Raw genomic sequence first — 23253 nt, forward strand, 5'->3', positions numbered from 1 at the left:
CACCTCCATCTCTCCACATACAACCCGCCCCCGTCCCTGACAGCAGTGATAAAATCATTAGAACCGCGGTGTTGAGAAAAACTTCAGAGATGAAGAAGAAAAAGCTGCCAGCTTTCTCCAGCCTTCTGACTGACTGACCCACCTACACATTCAAGCCCACTGGTGGACTAAAGGAGCCACACGCATCGACATTCTTTCCACCCACCTCAGCATCCAAGAGGGAAACAGAAAGAGAAAGAAAGCAAGGCAGAAGAAGGCAGGATTGTGTACACTTGAGTATTACATCTGAGGTCCCAGCAGGTGTGTTTGTGTCATCTCTCAAGTGTCCGTGCATGCAAACAAACACTATTTTTCCAAGATCACTGCACAATGTCACTGTAAATGTGGCAGTGTTAGTCAAACAGCTAATGGTCTCTGTTGTGACTGGACTAAGAAACTGCAAAGCAAAGGACTGAAAGCCAAAATTAAATAAGTACAACAGGATACGTACACACCAAAATGGACAACAGTGAAAGCTAAAAACAGTCACATATTTCAGCCCATCCTGATATTATCATTGCAGTAATCAGCAGACATCTACATTAATCTGAGGCTGTGTGTATCCAAGGAGCGCAGAGCATCATGGTGAATGTTTGCATCTGAGTAGCTGGATTTGTCCGTCTGTAGGTCTGGAGTGCGTGACTGTTATGTACTGACCTCTGTCTGCAGCGTATTGGCGCGCTGCTCTTTGGCGCTGAGTGACTCCTTTAGCACCTCTATGTGCTGCTTGCAGTCCGAGTTCTGATTGGTCAGCGTTTCCAGTTTGGTCTGCAGGGCCTGCATGTCTGCCTCCTTCCTGTTCAGCTCCTGCTTCTGCTGCTCTATCTGACAATCACAGAAACACAAGCAGACATTTGTTATGAAAACCTTTCATTCGTCATTGAGTGAACTGATATACTCTCAGATAACTTTGAGGTAAGGTCTCAAAGTGAGAATAAAGTTGCTTTTTTTGTTCAAGCAAACATAGATGCACAGACACAAACCAAGCATGCTTCCTGCAAATGTGTTGCAGTGTTATATTACTGGAAGTGTTGTGACAGCACAAAATCCTTGAATTAAACAATAGACCTAAACATGCTGTTTAATACAGAAATGGGCAATATGAACAAAGGTCATCACATCACAAAACTGTAAATTTATCAAGTTACTAAGTCAAATTATATAATAAAATATACCTTAAACATTTTTCAGCAAAAACTGAAAAAAATCTCATTCTGAGACGCATTTCATTAAATGTGCAATATGTAAGAATTGACCACCTGTTAAATCTTAACCCATACAGGGCATCATATTATCAGACAAACTGCTAAATGCTGCTAACTGAAGCTGCCTTTAGCTAAATAGCTCAGTTAGCTGTGTAGCTATTGGTTCAGACCAGGAGCTCGGAGATTAGCGGAGCACCACTAGCACAGCAGCTCTGGAGCAGGATGGGCCACAGTTCGCTGGTTAGCATGCTAACTTCCGTAGATATCACTGAAATATGACACAATAAATAACACCAATAATTTTTAATTCTACACAATTACATTTTTTTTTATCAATTTTGTGTATATTCTTGACCAAAATTCTTACACATTGCAAATTTAAAACAGATTTTTTTTGAGCTTGTAAGCTTTAATATCTAATTATGTCAATTGTATCATGACCCATTTATTTGGCGAGACGCTACATTACAATATTGAATTATCACCCAGCCCTACATTATCGGTCCTCACCCGGGGGACTCCCAGGCCTACTGTCTGCTTTATGGACACACTAAGCCAAACAGCCAGAGGCTGACAAACACATGCAGGCAGACAGAGTTATGGGGAGCAATATTACACTCGCATAGCTGACAGATTACAGAATGTTTCAAGGAAGGCCATCAGAACAGGATAGAGAGCCACAAAGGAAATCAAATGCACCAACAGAGGGAGGTCTCTGTGCTGAGGCGAGCTTTGTGCAGAAGATTGTCATCTGTCTACTGGTGCCAAAAATGCACAAAGCTGATTCGGAGAAGAGATTTCTCTAATTGTGTGAGCAGTATTCAACTCATAACAGGGGACTGGACCAGAGCATGGCCAATCAGCCCTCACTCAAAGAAGGAAAAAAGCCCAAGAGAGCAGGGATGGAGGGGGCTGAATAACAGGAGACAAGGGGGGGGCAAAAGATGAGGCTGGAGACTGTAACCCTTTTACAACTGGACAAAAAAAAACAACTAACATCTGGCTTTTTATCTAGTGGGAAAGGGTACAATCGGCTTTAATTCTGAGGTTAACTGACTCGGTGTGGAGATACAAATTTTGCACTAATTTTCACTGTAATAATGCTGGTAGAACTCCAGTGCAAAATGTGTATCTCCACACAGAGTCACTGAGACTATTGTGCACAAATATTTTTCCATCCGTTTTTGTTCAAGAGGAGCTCCAACATCGTTCAGTCAGTGTTGAGTTTGAAAGCGAGACTAACGATATAAACCAATGCAAAACTATCACTGGCCTCAATGTTGCTTTCAACTGTTCCCTATTTTTTTCTGGCGTGTTTGTGACGTTGAATGTGCCACAAACAAAATTATAAAAAATAAAATGAACACAAAAGGTAAAACTCCAATTCAAAAACTTGCATTTCTGTGCAACTTTTGGTGCAAAAATATCATATGTGAAGTGTGATTGGAGAGGTGAGACTTGTGCCAGGATATAAGACGGTGAGAATAAACAAGTCAGAAAATGGGTAGTGAACTAAAAATATGACGAAGTGATAGAGAATTAGATCATATCAGGAGTTTAAAGAATAACAAGCGAAATAACTGAAGATGAGAGAGACTGATGAGCGTGGTACTTCTGCTTGTTCTGTAATCCAGGGCTGTTGGGTGGGGAGTTGGAAGTTGGGAGCTGTTCTGATGGAAGACACAATCGGGGACAAGGCCTGCTCCTACAGAGACACAAAGACAAGTGAGACAGCAAGCCAGTGAACTACGGCATACAGTCAGCTGGGAAGCGTCAGACAGGGTCCCAGCTGGCTGTGTGCTCCTCCACACTCCTCCTCACTCATCCACACTCCTCAACCACACAGCTGAAGGCTCAGAGTGTTAAACTTCGTGAAGCTCTGCCACAAATGATTTGCTGGATAAATAAATTCACCCGCACTAATGCCCAATTACCGTACTTGAATACATTTTTATGTCCTTTGAAGCCAATTTCAAGTAAACCAAAGCCCAGAGAGGAAACCAGAGAGGGCAGGGATGCTGTCCTCACTGGTTTCTCTTATCACAGTCTCACCTCAACACCGGTCGCCACCACCGCTGACAGACCAGGACCCCAAACACTTCAAGGATATAGAATGAATCTGTGCATATCCGTGTGCGTGGTGTAGGAACGCAGGAAGATGAGACATGGGAGAGTGAGGCCAAGGCCTTTGCTGTGATGTATATCGTCCCAGGTCATTTGGGTGAGGAGAGAGCTCTTTCCTCTGTCGTTGTAAGCTCACATTCATCTGTCAGGGCCCCATTCATAAATACAGCTCTTTTATGATTGCATCAGGAACTTCCCAGATGCAATGACAAATGGACCCTACAAAGAGCACCATTAATGCAGCAAAGAGAAACATTTTCACATGGAGAGCTTCTTCAAGGACACTCAGCTAGAGACTCTGTGAAACCTGAGACAGATTTTTTTTTTTTTTTTACATGGCTCCTGTACATTACGTTCACGTGCATGTCCGTCCATGCACTGCTGGCATCCTGATGAATAGAATGAGAATGCAACATGGGACATTGAAGTCTTAGTCAGGCCTTTCCAAAGAGCTTCCTGCCAGCTCAAGGTAGGGGAGTAAACAGACACGATGCACCGTAAGCTGATAGGCCTGAGCTTGGTCTCTCAGACCAGTCACTGACAGGGGAGCTGCACAATGCTTCTTCAAAGACACACACAAGCTTTCAACAGAAAATGAGAGGAAAAAACAAACAATAACCTCTCTCCTAATATGAAAAAACAAACTCTCGAAATATGAAAAAACAAATACATCTTCAAGCATAGAGGTTCTTGGAATCCATGCAACACCAGAGGCTAAGAACCACGATAGAGCAGCCAAAAGACACGACATACTGTAACATGCAGCATGCACACAACAGGTTCTCAAGCAGTTATTAATGATGCATCTACCAACATGCATCCACGTTCATGCAGTGTGAGGTCGCCTTGGGTGGCATGCACAGTCATTCTACCTTAGTCTTCATGAATTTAGAATGGCTCTTGTAGACCTCCACCTGCTTGAGCTCATCATGCCTGTCGTCAGGGTGCAGAAGGCCGCTGGTCTTTAACATCTGGACCTCATCTTCTAAGTCTCTGATGTTCCTCTCCAGGGAAGAGATCTTGGTGTCCTGCACCGGCAACAGTGGGCAGGCAAAGAGTCAGCAGAGAACTGACTTTGGAGATTAGGCTCTGGATTTTGGTAAATGCTATTCTATCCCACTGTCTGTTAAGACAATAATATATTGTTCTATCCATTAATCTCTCTGGAATGTCTCATTCAAAAAGATACTGAAAACCAACAAACCCGCATGGACAGAACCCAGAAATATCAACAATCATGCAAGTACATCATCTTCATCATCTAACCTGAACTGCTTCAAGTGCTACAATTAGACACAATAAAAGATACAGAAACGAGTTCATCTGCTTTAAGTATTCATGGGGCAAATTACACTCTGATGAGCTTTATGTTTCTGACTGAAGTTGAGCAGTTTCTGCTGTCCTTTAGCATCATCAGAAAAATGTGCTAATACAGGGAGGGTTAAAATCCGAATTCAGCCCAAATCCTCAGACAGTCTCTCCTCAAAGATATTCACTGTGCTGCATTTGTTTGTTCATGTGAAAAATACAAGATATAGATTTTACATAATGAAAAAAGAGAGCTTAAGGGATGAGTTCAAACCCTAGCTCCCCTCTCATCTCTGCACAGCTGGTCAATAACTGCGTGAAGAGAGTGAATGTCAGATGGTTGGTTTTAAAAGGTTACAGAAATCACCAGACACATCCTCCCCAATTTGGACATCAGAAAGGTTTCCAAAGTGGACCATCTGAACAAGCAGTTCTGATGAAGCATACCAGCAGTCTGAAAAGTATTTTGCTAAAATACCAAAATACTTCAACAGTTGTGTGCAGCCAAGATGTTTTCCTTTGTGTGTATCTAAGAGGGAATGGAAGGGACTGGCATGGACAGGTCCTGAGGTTGTTTAGCTGCATGTGTTAAGACATACGTTAAATGCTAAACCTTGGAAGACAAGGGAAAGGTAATTGAATAAATGGAAACAGATTGCATGATGCCATCATCACAAACCACAGGCAACATATAAGCATCTGACCTCTATTACATCCTGTGACATCAGCCCTGCCTAGCTCACTGCAGAGTATACCATCCTAAACACACAAACAGGCGTGGACCGAGCAAACAGGAGGGTATGTATAACACACCGACACACACAGACTACATTATTCAGTCATTTCCTCTGCTTCACATTGATCTCTGTAGTATAACTTATACTTGATCTCTGATATACGATTGCTATCTGTTTCTGCTCCAGAGCACAGAGAGAAAAAACATCGACCAGAGGAAGAGAAACAAGGCAAACCCAAAGAAAACACAGAGGGGAATATCAAAAACAACACCGAGTCGAATGGGAATACATGGAGGAAAAGCAGGGCCTCATAACCTCTGAAATATGAATGTGATGGTACTGCAATCCAACTCAGGACAAATTTATTATCTGGACAGAGAAACAAGAATTCTGTATATATGTAGCCCGTGCTGAGTTGACAGAAGGATCGAGAGGTGAGCACTCGTTACTGTACCTGCCAGATAACGTCAGGATCAAAACAGAAAGGAGGGTTGGTGTTCTGTAATCACAAAACGTAAATAAAAGCCGCTTAGAAAAAAGCAAAAGACAAACAGTGATAGACATGACACACTCATCCACAGTTGTCATCAATACTCCACAGCATTAACAGAGGATTTTTTCTCATCTTAAGCAGCAACATCACCAGAGGAAGACCGCTCCACTTCATATGTCAAATCCTTCTGGCAACGTCTGCTTTGCCTTTTTCTAATTAATGCAGTCAGATTTAACTGGGCCTCTGTCATGCATTTACAACTCTGTGGGCATCCCGGTCCAGCACATGTGCAGTTTGTTAATAGGCAGACAAATCACAAAGTATGTGTGAAAAATAACTGTGGTTTTGCTGTAAAGGAACCACTTTTGGAACAAGCGTTTGTTCAATGAAATGCTCAATGTGTCTGTGAGGGTGTGTGTGTGCGTGGGTGGGTGGGTGTGCAAGGAGACACATGTGGAGTCAACTGCATTTTTCACAGCTCAAGCTACTTCAAAGGCCTGAGATGAGAGTGAAAGCTTCCATATGTGACATTTGAAACAAATTGAATAAGTGCTCTGCTCTGCATGGGCCAATAATTGCCTTTTCTCGGGCACAGTCGTCGTACCGACATGAGGCAGCATCAAGACAATGTTTCAAAGATTTTTGGTGGCTGTAATTTTGCATCTGCATGTACAAGCAAGCCAGAGCCAAATCTACCACTCCTCACATTACAGCGGAGCTCATCAATAATTTACGTTTTGTTGGTATGAAGTTGACCTCAAACTAAACTGGACTACATGCTGCAGCTTCACATGAAATTCATGAACACATTCTGCACAGCTGATGCTGTAAACAGTAAAAACACTAAACTTATGAAGCTGATAACTGAAACTAAAACAGCCATACACACACTCCCCATGTAACACATTATCATTTCCTCGTTGATCCACTGTCTGTCCTACCTTCATTTCAATGACAGTCTGCAGGGCCCTAGTCTTGGCCGGATCAGCCTGGAGCTGGTTCCGGCGATGAAGCTCCTGTGGAGGGACGCGGTAAAAATAAGCCTGGCGGCTCATCATCTTTAGCACTTTCCAACACCCACAGCTTCAGATAAGATGCACTGATGCGTCTGACGAGTAACAGTCTTTAGGTCTTTTCTTTTAGATGTTATCTTCTACTGCGCATCCTTAAAAAAATCTTGTTTTGCAAAAAAGAAAAAAACTTTCCTCTTATCTTTCAGCTAGTCCCTGTTGGATGCTCTCCGGAGGACTTCTTCCCGTCTCTAACAGCAGATACCAGTGTCTGTTTTCTCCGCTCACTACTTGTTTGCAGGAAGGACGCACACTCAGCTATAGATGTCATATGAGTCCATCTCCATCACTCTCTAAGTCTCTATCTTTCTGCTTCTCACTTGTTGTCTCTGTCTCTCTCGCAGATGTCTCTGGCACACTAAAGCTCTTGCTTAGCAACACGTTCTGCCAGCACATGCGCTACACTTCTTCTATCAATAATTAATGGTAGCTCTGACCTACAGCTATGCCCACACAGAAGCAAACACACGTTCAGGCTAATGGACACACATACACAGAAAGACGCATATGGATGCACAGCAAGTTAAACAGGCTTTTTGAGCATAACAAAAAAAATCGGAATTTTGGAAGAAATAACAGTATTTTCAACATGTAATATAAATTTCTATTTACAAAAGGCTCAAAAATTACAATAGAGCTAAATGAACACTTCTCTGAAAGAGTGTCAAAAAGAATAAAGGCTTCGCTCAAAAAAATTGAGTGAAGCCTGGCAGCCAGTTAACACAGCTACTTTTTTCACATGTGAGTCACTGCAACATCTATCCAACACAAAACAATCGTCATTGTTGCAGCCTGGCTTTAATCAGCCTCACACCACCCAACGTCCACCTGCAGGCTCTGACTCTTCTCTCAGTGGGAGGGTGTCTGATATCACAACAGCTATCACATATCTGTTCATGTATGTGCCTGTGTGAGTTTGGAGGTGCCAAACATTAACTTTACTGCTGTGTTCTATTGTAATGTAAAAATAATGTAATAATAATAATAGAAATACTGCTTTCATTATTCATCTGAACTGCACATGCTGAATGTTTTTCAAACTAGTATTAAGCCAAGTAAGTTCTGCTAACAGCAAAGCTTTCTCTATCACAAACACCTTGTTCACACCCAGAAGTCACTGAGTCCCACCACTTACTGATCTGTTGACCACCTAGCAGCTCCATTGGAGCAGCTGGGGGTTAAAGGGCACCTCAGCGGTGGCAGGTTCTGCTCTGTCAATCCCCACACACATTCATCTTCACTGAACTGCGGGCTCATCAAAGCTTTAGGCCACCACTTCCAGTTTCACAGAGGATCTAGTGCAACAATTACATTGAACTGCACACTGCTAAATGTATGTTGTGCTTAAAGTAATCATAGACAAAGTTGAAGGTGCCATAATAAATACATCTGCACAGTAGGCAATAAAAGTGAGGGCTGCCTGCTGCTGCTGCTTCCTGATAATATTATTGGCAGCAGAGAGGAGAAAAAAACTGCACAAGGCATGGACAGGCACACAACCACACACCAACTTATAACTAATAACATGTATGTATGTATAAGTATATAATGTCGCACCTAAGGAAAATAAACAAGAAATGAGGGAAACCTCTCTTAAAAGGACAAGGAAAGGACAAGTTCTATCAAAGCCAACAACAATTCAAAATAAATGACAGGCTGTGGGTAAAGACAAGCCATCAAAATCAGACAAACACTGTGGGAATATGGGGCATTTATATAAAGATAGCTCATCAGTTACTAACACAAAAGATTATAATTTATCAAAAACCTCTTTGTGCTTATAGTATTTGAAAGTACCAGTTGTCATCCCTACAGTATTGTCATAAATGTACACTGAGGTATTTGGCGAAAAATACTCTAATATTTGATTTATCTTTATTTATTTTTTTGTCGGTCTGTCAGCTTTTACAAAGTGCTTTTGAGGAAATTTCAAAATGGTGAGAGATATATTGGGTATCGTAACAAAGCCAATTTGTGATAGTCTATATTTGTGATATAAGAGGAAGGCCGTATCACCAGTTTTCCCGGTGAGTTGAAAGGAGATGAGACAAGGGCCTTATCCTCTTCAGTTGTGGATAAGGAGGGATTACAGCTGTCACAGCAAGCCTCCCACAGACGGGCATGCCCACTGCTGCCACACTCCTAATCTTCTAAACACCATATGTGTGTTAATGTGTCACAGCGAAAGTGTGCCCGTCTTTTTGTCACCCTGGGCACATTCGAGCGTTAATTCATCCCGTGAGAGTGTGTGTGTCTTGACTCCTTATCAACAAATGGTGAGAGTACAGTTAAGAGCACAATGGGGGAAATTAAGTCACGCAAGAAAGCATGTCGTCAAAGAATGTCTCCTCTGCTCCACATGTGTCAGAGGATCGAGCATATGGAATGAATAGGATCAAACGTAACACCAGAGCAATAAGTGCCGGCATCCTGAATGAAGGATACGGTCAAAAGGTTCAATTCTAGCCTGAAGGCAATGGTGTCATATATGCTATGCACAGCACTACGACATGTACAGATCACACACACACACATTCATCAATCACATTCTCATCCCTTCTCCATCAGTAAGAGAAAAAGGAAACAGATTTGCTTGCCACAAATGTGTCCTCCTATCAGCTCCATGGCTTTCGAAAGAGCTGTTTGGAAAAGACAAAGGGAAAAATCAGAGGGCGAGCCCTGCAGAGGAATAGAGAGGGGGGTGAGGAGAAGGTTTGAGGGGTGTAATTTTGTCCCGATAAAGTTTTCCGCTCGAACATTCTGGGAGATCAACAGAGCGTGGCGAGTGTGCGGGGTGTGGTGGAGAGAAGAGAGCATTGGGAGTGTTTGCTGGTGGTATTTACAGTGGTCCTCAGATGTTAGTTGAGAGTGGCTTCATTAGCTGAAAAAAGCCAATTAAGATCCTTAAAAAAAGACAGGCTTTTCACCAATTAACCTTAGCACAAGACATAGCACATCAGCCTGTGGAGAAAGAAAGATAGAGTAGGAAATGATGACAGACAGACAGAGATAGAAAAGCAGATGAGAGAGGGGAGAGGACAAGACATCAAAATGTCTCAGCTGATTGGCTGGTGGCATTAGAATATGAGCGGGAAGAAGAAGCAGGAAAAGAGACTCCAATAAAGACCGATCTGCTGACATGAACTTTAAAAAAGTTTTCAAAAGCTACATTTCTGAAGTTCTGTTGCTGTTAAAGAGAGGGCACAGGGGCTCGGAAGAGAGGGCCGGCCAAAAACCACAGCAGGACTCAAGTCAGTCATACTATAGAAAAAAAAGGGGGGAGCGCTTTGCCCTTAGAGTCTCAACACACGACCAAATCCACAAACTCAGTCATACTGATCGAATACTGAGAGAGAGATGTCAAGTCCGGAGCCCCATAGGACCATCTGAAATCCGCAGCACGATCTGTGCAGTATAAAAGTAGATATGCCATCCCCAAGTACTAATCTCACAGTGAGAGTGTGCATGTGTGTGTGCACGCCCTTGGCAGCAGGTCAGAACTGGGCAGGAGCAGACCAGTGGTGCGGCTGTTATTATTGGGTCTGCAGGGACCTGGCGGCTGGGGAGAGCCGATTAGACCCAGATTTATGCCTCTCAGCATGAATGTGTGTGTGTGTGTGTGTGTGTGTGTGTGTGTGTGTGTGTGTGTGTGTGTGTGTGTGTGTGTGTGTGTGTGTGTGTCACACAAAACTTAACTCACAGTTAGTGCAAGGAACCTTCACAGCTGTTAAATTCTAATAGAACACTGCCGCTTTGTGGATGTTATTAGCACTGCAAACATTACATTGGCCAGGAAATATTAAGGAAAAGAAAAGAAGAGCTAAAAATTACAACTTAATGTGTGTCTGCCAAGTGTGACCATTTCATCTCAAGCACCAAGAATAGACTGACATAAGATGTGCCAGTGTTCTGTGTCAAGTCTGTGCAGCTAAGACAGTCTGAAACACACCATCTCCTGACAATGCACATCAGCAGGTGAGGGAGTGATGCAGCTCTATATCTAGACATACAGCACACCAGATTTCAATACAGAAATACAGATGGACAGCTGGTTAAAGTAACTTCACATCTGGCCATGGTCTATAAGTCCAGAGAGAGAAAAGGGGAAAGAGATTTCCGTTCTCTGTGGACCCTTACTCTGATTTGCAACATATAGGCCTACAATAATGAAATGTGACTAAGCACATTTACCCAAGTACTGTGCATGCTGCATATGGGATCAGATAAACTGTCGACTCTTAGTATACAGTATATACAAACATGTTGAATTTAATTTTACTTGTGGTTTTACTGCCAGAAAATTACTTTTGATACTCAAGTACATTCAATATCAATTACTTTAAGCTATATGTAATGGTTACTTTCACTTTTACCAGAGTATCATTTTAAAGGTGAAATACTTAAAAACAACCTTGAATTAAAGCCCATTAAATGGGGATAGCACATCACCAGAGTGACCACTGACTGCTGCAAACTCCATCTTCTTATACGTTGATGACTGTAACTACTGTAATCTCGTTAGCTCACTTTGTTGTGCAACTAGCCAGACCACCAGGGAGAGTGTTGTTGTTTACACTACTGTTACAGGAGCTTTGTAGCACTGGAAGAAAGAGGTTTTCCGGCCCAGAACAAGCTGGTTAGCATGCTAACTTCAGGAGATATCTCTTCAACACGAGATATCTTTGATGTAACTTGAAAGCTTCTTCTCATTCTGTTGAAAATTTCATTTTTAAATGTTTTGAACTGAAATCTTTACATATTGCACCTTTAATATTTTTTCACTTTTACTCAAGTATGGCGTGGGTACTTTCACTTCAGGCCTATAGGTTCATTCATTTGCAAACCCATGTCCTAAAATGTACTTAAAAAAGTTCAAATATAAACACAAATTTAATGTGATAATGGTCTCTTCGAGGAATACAGAGAAAGTCCCCATGCCAACATTCACCCATGTTGAAAGAATAAATAAACTGAGTGAACTGAGAAGGGAGGCATTTATTATCCCAGCTCCAGTTAAACAAGCTGAGTCATTCAAAGGAGAGTAATGGGCGCAGTAATGAAAGGTAGTTGGACTGGTTTCCTTTGCAGCTAATCAAAAAAACTAAGAGTAGTGCCCCCTAATAGAGGCAATAGCTGCACTTCGATCACCAACTCACCTTTGCTAACCATGACAAGTGCAAGGGTAAGGCCAAATTACCATTTCAGTACATAAACAAAGGTGAGAGGCGCAGAGTGTTTCTTATCCTTAAATAAGTGCATAGAAATTCTTCAATTAATATGTAATCAGGACAACATTTAATAGTCAAATCCCACGTCTAACTTGACTATTCTTCACCTTAACATTGATAAACTACATTGTTTAATCCCTCTTAATTGATTAATGGCTTTGTGTGTGTCTGAATAATAAAACATTTTTAAAAAAAAACCTTTTAAAAACTGTTCTGATTCTGATTATTCACTACTGGAGATTTATTCACTGCAGTTCAATTTGTAGAAGTAGCTCAGTTATTAGGCGCTATTTTGATAGCTTTGTATTAAAAAAAATATATATAATTTATCTTATATGATATAGGCCATGCACAACTCTTACAACCTAATTTACATATAATCCAAAGAATAAAAATAGCAACAGAAATATCTTTCCAGTACATCCAGGACATTGGGTCTGGCACGGCCAACAAATCAATTTGTTACGCTTTAAGTCACTCTTTTAGTTTGGCTTAAAAACAGAAAAAATAGCAACTACACTGCAGCTTCATCTGGTCCCTCACGCACACACACACATACACACACTCCATCACCCCATCTCAAACTCTCTCAGAGGAGGCCAGAAGGACGAAGGAAAAAAAACGAAAGAACAACACTCGCCTCTCTCTTCAATCAGGGCGGTCAGAGTGTTTTCCCTCATTAATCATACATTAATATTCAGACAAACACAGCCTGTTTTTCTACCTTAGAAAAACACTCCTTTCTCCCATCTCTCCCTCTCTCCCACCTCACCTCACCCCTCCTCCTCCATTACACCCAAAGTGTTAAGCTGTCAAACAGTTAAAAATAGCACAGCACACAGAGTGTGTGTGAACAGGTACTCACCTTTTACACACATACCATGGTTGGGTCCCATACATTACACACGGACACACACACATACACACACAAATACACGCATGTGGCTGCATTAGCATGGGGCTGAAGCACCCATGCTCCCCTCTGACAAAATCATCACAGTGACCGAACACCCGGCATGGGTGGATATCCCGTCAGCCACCGAGAGCCCAGCGAGGGAGTGTCCTTGCTGGAAACGCTAAGCCGACAGGCCCCAGATGTGTACGCATACTCATGTACAAACACACACACACACACAATCATTTTGACTAGACCGGCAGACGTGGAGGCAGACAGACAGCACATAGCCAGAAAAACAAGAACATTATGAGACAAACAATAACAGAGGCTGCACAGACATGCAATGCACACACACAAACACACACACAGACAGAGAGGTAGAGAAATTAAAGGCTAAGAAGATTTAGGAGTTAAAAATAAACAAGGCAGGGGTGAGGAGCACAGAGCAGCCTACTACTAGCCTTCCTGGCAGAGTCTATAGAGACACCTGTGCTTCACCATCGCTCGCAGGAGGGCTCGTACCTTTATATTTGCAATCAATAAAGTGTCTCTGAAGAAGACAGAAAAACAGAGGGGGTGATGTAAGAGCATATAAATAACAAGTATCTTTTATTGCATTTAGATATAGAATTTATGATGGGCTGCAATTATTTTTAGCATCAAGCTCCCTGTATGCTACATGCTACATGCTGTTGAATTAAAGCCAAATGTTATGCACAAGGCACAGGCAAGGGACATACGAGCAACTGCCATATCAGCATGTGCATACCCAGGAATACACAATCTCACACACACACACAAACCAACAGAGTCAGATTGTAAAACTGCATGGCTGAACACAGGCTTAGCACTCTCCGTATGTTAATCTGGCCCATTGATAAGACCTGCTGAGCTGCTTTCTGCTCACACACTCACCATAATACACACATGGGTACAAACACATAAAATGCAGAGGTACAGCATGGAAAAATATATCACTTTAACCATTAATATGTATCTTCATATCTGCTTGCTATTAAAAATGAGATGCTATCCTCAGGCTTTTAAATAGCACTGTGTACCAGTCAGTATGGTCAAAGTGGAAGTCATATGGTCATATTCAGAGATCAAACATTTTCTAGCATAGTATTGTTTAGCGTTATTAAAAAAGGCAACACACTTGCGGTATTTTATTCACAAAATGAAATTTTTTGTGATATTTTAGGTGAATGTAACCATTCACCACATGGGAAGGAAAACTCACCTCTCTCACATGCATGTTCTCAAGTTGCGTTTCTGCCTCCTGTGCCGCCATTGCTATGATACCGGTCCGCTGTCCCCGACCCCAGTGTCCCTGAGCCTGATTTTGACCTTGGCCCTGTAGCATCTCCAACAGCCTCTGGATGCTCTCATCCCGGGCGCCCAGCGTCTGCTTCTGCGAGTCGATTCTCATCTCCATCTCTTCCATGGTCTTCCTCAGCAGGAACAGCTCCTTGGCCTGCCGCTCGTGCTCTGACTGCAGCCGGAAGAAATTCTCCTCTGATGGATCTACAGGAGGAGATGAGGAGAAGCCGTCACACCCAGGTACCTGGCAGGGGCTAAGGGGCCGGAGTGAGCTGGAGCTGGGCGCTACCACCGGACCTTGGCTGGGGCTGTAGAGGGGCTGATTTGGGCTGTTCCTTGGCCCGGGCTGAAGGGTGTTGGCTGGGCTGATTCTCTGCGCAGCTACTGCAGTGTTAAGACCATAACCGGGGCTGTGAATGATGACGTCAGCTTCCTGTTGCCTGGAGTTGTAGGTGTTGGATGGGCTGGCTCTCGGGCTGTTCTTCGGTCCAGGACTGTGCAGGTTGCTGGGGCTTTGTCTGGGGCTGTGGCCAGGGCTAAGCCCTCCTCTGTGGTCCTGGTCTGTATTGAGTTCTCGATAGGAGCCAGGGTTCCCCTGCCATCGTTGCTGCTGCTGCAAGCGACTGTTCATCTCCCTGTGAGCCCTCAGCTCCTCCTGAAGCTCCTGAACCGTCAACGGAAGCTGCTACAAAGACAGATTGAAAAAATTCAGATTCATTTAAAAACAAATACATCAACACACTTTCATGGCAAACACACATGCAAAAGAAAATATGATTAAAACAGACCTTGTTTCTTCTGATATCCGCAGGCTGCAGCAGAGTGTGATGTGTGACAAAAGAAAGGGAAACACATGAATGAATGCAAAAACAGAGAGCAGACAGAAAAAAATTATACCCTAAAAATCAAACCATCATGTAGATAACTTCAAGCTGTTGGATGATGGTTACCTAATTTGGCCACCAGAGGGTGATATTTCCCTTCAAAACACAAGGAGATCTATAGCGGTACAGTAAGCCAAAGTGACTTGGGTTTGTTTGCAGGAGATGAGCGTCAACAGGGGAGATTGACAGGATGAAAGGTGATGTTATTCCACATGACACACAAACAAATCTGCAACTTATGAAAACAAAGTGAATTACATTTTCCAAATTCACAGATTACCTCAAACAGAATCAGAAAGACTGTTACTCACCAACTCTGACTTTTATGAGGGACATACTGTGAGTCAATAATCAATCAATAACTCAATAATAAATAATCAATAATTTATTGAGGACACTATTAAGACACGTTCAACCTAGCAGACAGTTCAGTTTCATGGTTTTGTTTGGATTTAAACAAAATGTTAAAATAATGATTAATTCATAGATCTGTAAGTACATTTTTCCAGACCCATGACATTTAAAGGACTCTAAAGAAATGTATCTAAAAATAACTGAAATAAATAAATTTAAGGGTTTTAACAATAGTGTCTGCACACTATTACAACAATCTAAAAGTGGATTGACAAGTTTTACTGTTGCAGTGAGTGATTTGTCTATACATTTATCACTTGAAAAACTGACTACAAATTGGCTGGGTGCTGGGTGTTGATGTGGACAATACATTTCACTCAACATTCCTGACTTTTGGCGAGCGACACAGTGGAAAGTCGCGCAAAATACAATATGCTACTTTACATTCAAAGTGCTCAGCTTTACTGACTGGAAAATGGAAATTCATTCTAAGCTTGAAACCATGGACACAGGGCATTCTTGATGATTGACTGAGCACAGAAGAAAAGGCTGTGAGGGATTCAAACAAAAGGCAAAGAACACAAACGCACAGCATTTAACTCCACACACAGTATGGGAGTGAGAGATTCATTTACACACACACCCACACACACACACACACACACACACACACTGAGCACAAGTGAACTGACTAATCTTTGCCTCAGTGTGACGATATTACTAATTTTTCCTTGGATATTCTTACTCCTCTGCTCGTGTCCAGAGGGTGGGGAGCACCAAGGACGCAGAGTTGAGATGTAGGAGGAAGGCGAGGGTGAACACAGATAATCAATGCACCAAGCTAGCACTGAATATCAAGTCAGAGTGGGTGGACAGTCCTCCGCATGAACACACATACACACACACAGCCAAGACTGTAGACACAAATACATATGCACATGTACACACAAGCATACGCACACACACGAACACACACGGCAAACACACACACCAAACACACAGATGGCTAGGGGACAAGCCTGGCCACTGCAGCTGAGAGAAAAGGTGACATTCCTTATGCTAATTAAAAAGTTCTCTTGTTACACTGAACTCTTCCCAGAGTCTCTCAAAGGGCAAAAAAAAAAAAAACAGGAGAAACAGATGAAAAAAGAGAAGGAAAGTGATAATGCGAAAGGCGAGATGGTGGATAGAGGTGATAAAGGAAGAGTGCAGTGACAGCAGATAAAGTGAGAATAACATTTTTCTGCATGAGATATCGCTTTTTATTTTTATAATTTTAAAATAAATAAGGCATGGGGGGGTATACGATATATATATATATATATATATATATATATATATATATATATATATATATATATATATATATATATATGTATATGTGTATATATATATATATATATATATATATATATATATATATCGTTTGTCCACAACCCGTAATTATTCAATTTACTGTCATAGAGGAGTAAAGAAACCAGATAATACTCACATTTAAGAATCAGAGAATTTATTGACTATTCAAATAGTTGGTGAGAACTAATTGACTAATCGATGCAGCTCTAATTAGTGTTAAAGACTAAAGGTACACCTATGCTTTCATTGTTAGTAAAAGACAGTACTCAAGAGTGTACTGGTGTGGGAGAGACAAATCAGCCAACACATGACAACACAGTTATACACTAGTTGCATTGGTCTGTCGCTTGAAGGAGCAGAACAGAGATGAACAGATCCCTCTATCACTGACAGAGTCACGTCAGGAAAAGCCTACAGACACAGAGTCTCATAACATTGAGTGTCCTGCTCCGCTTTAATGCCGTATGCAGAATCTCTCTACTAGTGGTTGAGGATCTACTACTTGAGTAGTTCAGTAGACAGTCCAGGAAATTCATATAAATTCATATTACTGCTAGATGCACATCTTCATGCAAAGTTAGCATGCAGTTCTGGTTGTTATGGGGGTATTTTGTGAAACATCTATAAACTAAAACTCTGTAAAGAAAGATTGTTAGTCTGTTTTGATTTTCAAAGTTTCTGTTTCATCACGTTTTAAAACCAGAAAAAAGGGAGGCGCGCATGTGTCACAGTGTCCTCACACTGCATGACAATGTGAGATTAAAAAAACAAAAACAAGCTATAAATACAAATGCAGAGGTGGCTCCTTGGTTACAAAAGGTAGGAGTCCGATGGAACAACGCAGATATGATCAAAGTTTCTGCACACTTGTGTGAGAGAGATGATGAGTATTAAACCCATTTAACAAAGACTTCACAAACTACATAGTGTGAATGATGCCTATAATGGGTTAAAAACATATATCTTATGCAGATTCACATATTTCTATTTCCCAACCAGACAATCACAGAAACACAGGGAATTTAAACACCACACAGACAAATGGACATACAGATGGACAGTGTGAGACAGGAAATGAAAGACAATGACAGAACACAGAGATACTTTATCGCAACTATGCAGTGAGTTAGATGATAATGCCTCTGAAAATGAGTGGGACGGGACAGACTGGTCACTGTCCATTCAGGAGTAGCTGTGAGCATTTTTTACAATCTGGCTAACACACAGAATGGATGCCACCGGGGCCCGTTCCCATGGAAACACAGACAGCGCTGAGCCTGGCAAACATCTTTACAAATGAACTGCACAGGAGTCTCTCTACGCAACCTTGAAGACAGTAACAAAAGGCATGATGTGCAAGGAGAGATGGGCGCGCCAACACAAAAAGTCTCAATGTGATGTGTGAGCGGACAAAGCAAAGAGTTTGGTTTCAAAAGGAGATTTTTCCACCATCTGACGTCTTCTCTCATAAAGAGACTTACTGTTTGTCTTCAGGGTGGAAAGATTTGAACAATCTTTTCAATTTGTCATTTTTCTCACCTGCATATCGTCTTGGTTAGTCCTCATATGGTCCTTCAAAACCGAGGTCCTCACTCCCTCCTCACGCCTTACCCCCTTGTCTCTTTTCACATCTGGGCTCCAGAAGTTCACGTTGTTCATGCTGGGCCCCGTCCGCCCGTCCCTCCCTCCATCCAGTTCTCTCCTCAGGTTGTCATTCTCCCTCTGCAGATCCCTCAGCTGAACCTGAAGATCAGTCTCTCCCCGTCCAGCTGAATCCACTCCCTGCAGATGTCTGCCTGTCTGGCGCCGCAGGCTGGATGTCCCTGCAGCCTGCGATGTTTGGTCTCCATAGTGGTCTGACGGGTGATGCAGCCCATATGAGGTGATGTTTGGGCTGCTGCCCGAGGCTGTTGTCCGACCAGTGTAGGATGAGCGGCTGGTGCTCCTGCCCAGTGTCATGGTACCTTTAGGATACCCTCCAGAGGGCTCCAAGGACTCCCGCTCATTGGGGTACATGGTACCTGAAGTGGCATATGCGGCACTCAAAGACTGGATGTTCTCCATAGACAAGGTTTTACCACCTGGCGCTGTCGCTGAACCATAAGTTACTCCTTTGTTTGCTGCTGCGCCGGGTTTGCTCTTAGAACCTGGCCTCGACACCGACCCATGACCTCCAGCGACTTTAGGTGCTGGAGCAGGCCCACCCCCTGACACAGAGCCTGGTTCTAACCCCGAGCGGGAGCCCGGTGCTGAGCTTACAGCCTGTTTTCCTTTCCCCTGTTTGGGGGATCTGGAAAAACGTGAATGAGATGCGCTGCCATCAGTGTGCCCACTACTCTTCGGGCCAGCAGACAGCTTGCTCTGCGAGGGCTTGGCTCTAATGTTAATAGGCATTCTTTTATATGGCAAAAGTCAACTTCTGAGAGGAAACCTTTAAGGTCTGGAATATTTTCATGTCTCTTTATGGTGGCAGAATGACTAACAAGGTTGAAAATAAAGGCCACCTCTTGGCCTCTCAGTTTTCACGTGTCCATCCTTGATTGTAAAGGGCTTGAGGCTGAGTCTTATTTAGTCCTGTTAGAAGAAAGTGGCACACTGACTGTTTGCTAGAGGACACACAGGACAGAGGTCTTGTGTTTTCAGCTACAGAGCAGGACATCATGGATTCTAGACAGGTGAGAGAGGACAAACATTGAGAGAAAAAAACAATCAAATTTAAAAGAAAAAATAGGCAGATGAGGCTCACCACATTGTTCATAGGGATGGTTTTCACACTCATACCAAAGCAACTTCTATGTTATTTTGCGTTAAGCTGAATCACCTTACCGACTTAAAAATCAGAATACCATAGTTTGCTGCATTGAATAATCCAGATATCCAGTTACGGACTAGAGCTGATCGATATTTGACTTTTCCATAAAAACATTCTTATATCTATACATTAGTCAGTAAACACACCTTGTTTGCAATGATACCTCAAATGTGGTTGTTGAAGATGTGATAGAGGCAAGATATTTTAGAGTTTATAATCAAACTTTGTGTACAAAATGACATCAGGGCACTGTAACAGTAAACTTCACTGATAATTTAACAATTCAATCATACACACAGGCAAACATATATGCCGATACCACAGTATCTGTGATAGGCCAGTAAAGGCCAACAAATACATCGGTCAGGATCTATTAGAGAGGGACATTTAGTACATTGTGACTAAGTGGTATTCAACCCTGCTCCTGGAAATCCACATTCCTTGATGGCGGATCCACACGAGCATGGTTGGCGACCACTAATGTAGAGGAAAAAGTTATCTTACTATTAGTACTGTATTCAGTGAAGAGAATACAGGAAACCAAAGTCAGTTTAACCTCCATGCTATAAATTAGTTGCGTAGAATACCACTAGTTTCCTGCTCATTAGTCCCAGAACACCTTGCACAGCCATAGTCACCTCCGTAAATGATGAGAGAAAAGGGAGCAGCTTCACTATTTCAGCACCATGGACAGCATCAATCTACCATCATAAGCATGGGCTCTAATGCCTGCTCAGGTCTGAGAGAAACAGGAAAATAATAGTGTGATTGGCCATCGCCATGGCAGACTGCTGAGGGAATTGGAAGACCGGTCTTTATTATCTGCAGTCCCTCAGGGCACTTACAAAACTCATTGTCGGAATTAATCAGGGCTAAAATCATACCGGTACCTTAGGCTTCGACTAAAAAAAGGCACAAGGAATTTAGGTTAAATCACAATTGGAAAGTATAGCATGATAACACTGTGATTATTTTTGGATTTCTGTATAAATTTAGCATTATACTGCATGTCTATCATTGTACACTTATTGTCTTTGGAGGCAAAAAGCTGACATACATAAAGATGGTCCACAGGAAATCAAAGTAAGCACAACCAAGCCCGGGATGCACCAGACATTTGGGACTGTCTGCAAAGCAGAGGCAAATCCAAATCATAATCCCACCTCTAATCCAAGAGGATTGGATGCTGGGAGTGGGTGCACGGGATGCAACGAACCAAGAGATTGGTTAAGTCTGCTTGTCAGTCATACCATAGCTGTCAATCCCCTTATCCATCATTGTTGGAGACAATGAATTTAGCTTTATGTGATAGCAATGGAGCCACCATACCTGTGATTATAACTCTGGAACACTGACTGTGCAGTTACATCCCAGATGATGGCGAGCAAAGTTAAAACAGCAATGACAGCTGTGTGTGGACAAAAACACAAAAACAAACAGAGGAACTGCACACAGGTCAGCTCGCTACAATTAAATCTCTGGCTACAGATATCAGATGTCATTTGCATTAAGATGGAGGTGTCACGAGTCAGCGCGTCCGGTCAGTTCCGGTGGGCACGCGCCCATCTGTACACCTCCTTTTTTTTAAGAACTAAAAGGGTCGATAAAACTAGAAAAGAAAGACAGAAAGAAGAAAATGATAATGTGTAGCCTGTGTGAGCAGTAGGAGACAGCTCGCAACATGTACCGGCCTCTGCACTTACTTCTGAGTTGGCAGCCAGCTGTTGCCGCGAAGGAAAAAAAAAAAAAAAAACTCGAGTCACCTCCCCAAACAAGCGACAGCGGGACCATTTGCGTGATATCACTTGTCTATAGGAGCCCCTTCCTCTTTCTCTCTCTCTCTCTCAGCTCCACATGCCGCCAACCTCACGTCCAAACCGTGACCCCGCACCGCCCCACATTTCACGAGTAAAACGCTCTTTGTGCATGTGAGCACGCAGCCCCGGATAACTCTACTACGACCACGGCATGAAGGATTAGTTTCTTGCTCATATGCACACGGCTACATGAGTTCGAGCTAGTACCTTATATAATAATTAATCTGCCACACAAAACTGAGAGCGCACAGAGTTCCGTTGGTTTCCCAAATGTTGCCGACATGACGCCACGAAATTCCAGGTGTGTGCACGCAGCGACTGGTCGCCGCGGGGCTTACCGGACAGGCACCTCTCCATCACCGCGAAGTCCCGACCGACCCCTGTCCGACTTCGGCTCAGGCTCCATGATCTCATCGGCTCAGCTCTCTCATGATGACCTGTCCTGCCATCGGGTCCTCGTGGGCGCGCCCTGACGAGCTGGCGCGTGCGCGACCCACGCGGCTTGATGGGGCAGCAGGAGCAGCCTGGTGATTGGAGGGCTTGATTTTGTTCATACACCTACATGAGCGTCAGCCGGGTATGGGAAACCCGTCTCTGCCGGTGAACGACAGAAGATAAGATGGAAACCAGGCACTGCGAAAAAAAAAAAAAGTATTCATTTGGTTTGTCATGAATATAAGATATAAGTAATAAACATGAGATGCAAAGTCGAAATAATGACGTAAATAAATCAACATTTTAAGCAGAAAGTCAATATTATGATACAAAAGTCATAAATATGTGATAAAAAAAAGTCGAAATAACAAGATAAAAAGTCAAAATAATGAGATAAAAAGTCACAAGTAAGAGATCAAAGTAAAAACTGTGGCAGGCCCAAATAATGAGATTAAATGAATCATAACGAATTGCTGTAAATTTACAGTGGATTTACAACAGTATCCTACTGTATTTTACAATAATTGTAAAATACTGTTAAATATTCATGCTTATATGTAAATTAACAGTTAATGCTCAGTTAACAATAATAAACTGTAATTCAACAGCATAAAACAGTATTTTCTGTCAAGCAGTGGAGACATGTGCTAACATCCCTTCTCAAGTCCAGTCATTCTCCATCAGCATCTTAATGATGATTGCGGGTTTATGTTTCCATTTTGATGATAGCACTCCTTTACTGATCAAACTCCTCAAACTACTCATTTCGAGTGACAATATATAACCTAACTGGCTATTTCTGAACTTAACTTTGGAGAGCACAGCTCCAGCCTATTATTGTGGAGTTCAACAGAGCAGGTAAAGTTATGCTTATCTCCCAAAGTCCAGTGTATTGTCTGCATAATTATTGAACTGTTGACATTTCAGATGTTTCATTAGGTCTGTTTGATTAGTTCAGGTTGCTAAACAGGGCTAAGTGAAGCCAGCTCTGTAGCTAGCTTGAGCTCAGTTAACTGTAGGTGTTGCTGACCTTCATAATGTTTGATATTATATGATTTTATCTCATGAACGGTGAATGCTGTTGTCAGCCTTTTGACTTTTTAATTTAAAGCATAAGCATGAGTTTTTTTCTTATAATTTCTGATTTTTCATGTCATGAGTATGAATCAC

General features: G+C 42.4%; 1 protein-coding gene across 9 annotated transcripts in view; it reads right to left on the reverse strand.

Moving 5' to 3' along the window:
• Positions 1 to 22269, reverse strand: part of LOC119023553 (ERC protein 2-like) — a 162699-nt gene extending 140430 nt beyond the window's left edge. For 4 of the 9 annotated variants that reach the window (XM_037105591.1, XM_037105585.1, XM_037105590.1 and 1 more), the window contains exons 1-9: positions 21987 to 22269; positions 18559 to 19686; positions 15214 to 15237; positions 14346 to 15110; positions 6848 to 6922; positions 5868 to 5912; positions 4241 to 4396; positions 2857 to 2949; positions 697 to 864 (exon numbers count right to left, since the gene is read on the reverse strand). In XM_037105591.1, coding sequence (XP_036961486.1) covers positions 697 to 864; positions 2857 to 2949; positions 4241 to 4396; positions 5868 to 5912; positions 6848 to 6922; positions 14346 to 15110; positions 15214 to 15237; positions 18559 to 19413 — 2181 coding nt within the window. In that variant the 5' untranslated portion in view covers positions 19414 to 19686; positions 21987 to 22269. The remainder of the gene's footprint in view (positions 1 to 696; positions 865 to 2856; positions 2950 to 4240; positions 4397 to 5867; positions 5913 to 6847; positions 6923 to 14345; positions 15111 to 15213; positions 15238 to 18558; positions 19687 to 21986) is intronic. The other 5 variants (XM_037105587.1, XM_037105584.1, XM_037105586.1 and 2 more) reach the window with 5 other exon arrangements.
• Positions 22270 to 23253: the final 984 nt, after the last annotated feature.

The sequence above is a fragment of the Acanthopagrus latus genome, chromosome 7 (genome assembly GCF_904848185.1).
Source record: "Acanthopagrus latus isolate v.2019 chromosome 7, fAcaLat1.1, whole genome shotgun sequence".
In the NCBI taxonomy this organism is placed as follows: domain Eukaryota; kingdom Metazoa; phylum Chordata; class Actinopteri; order Spariformes; family Sparidae; genus Acanthopagrus; species Acanthopagrus latus.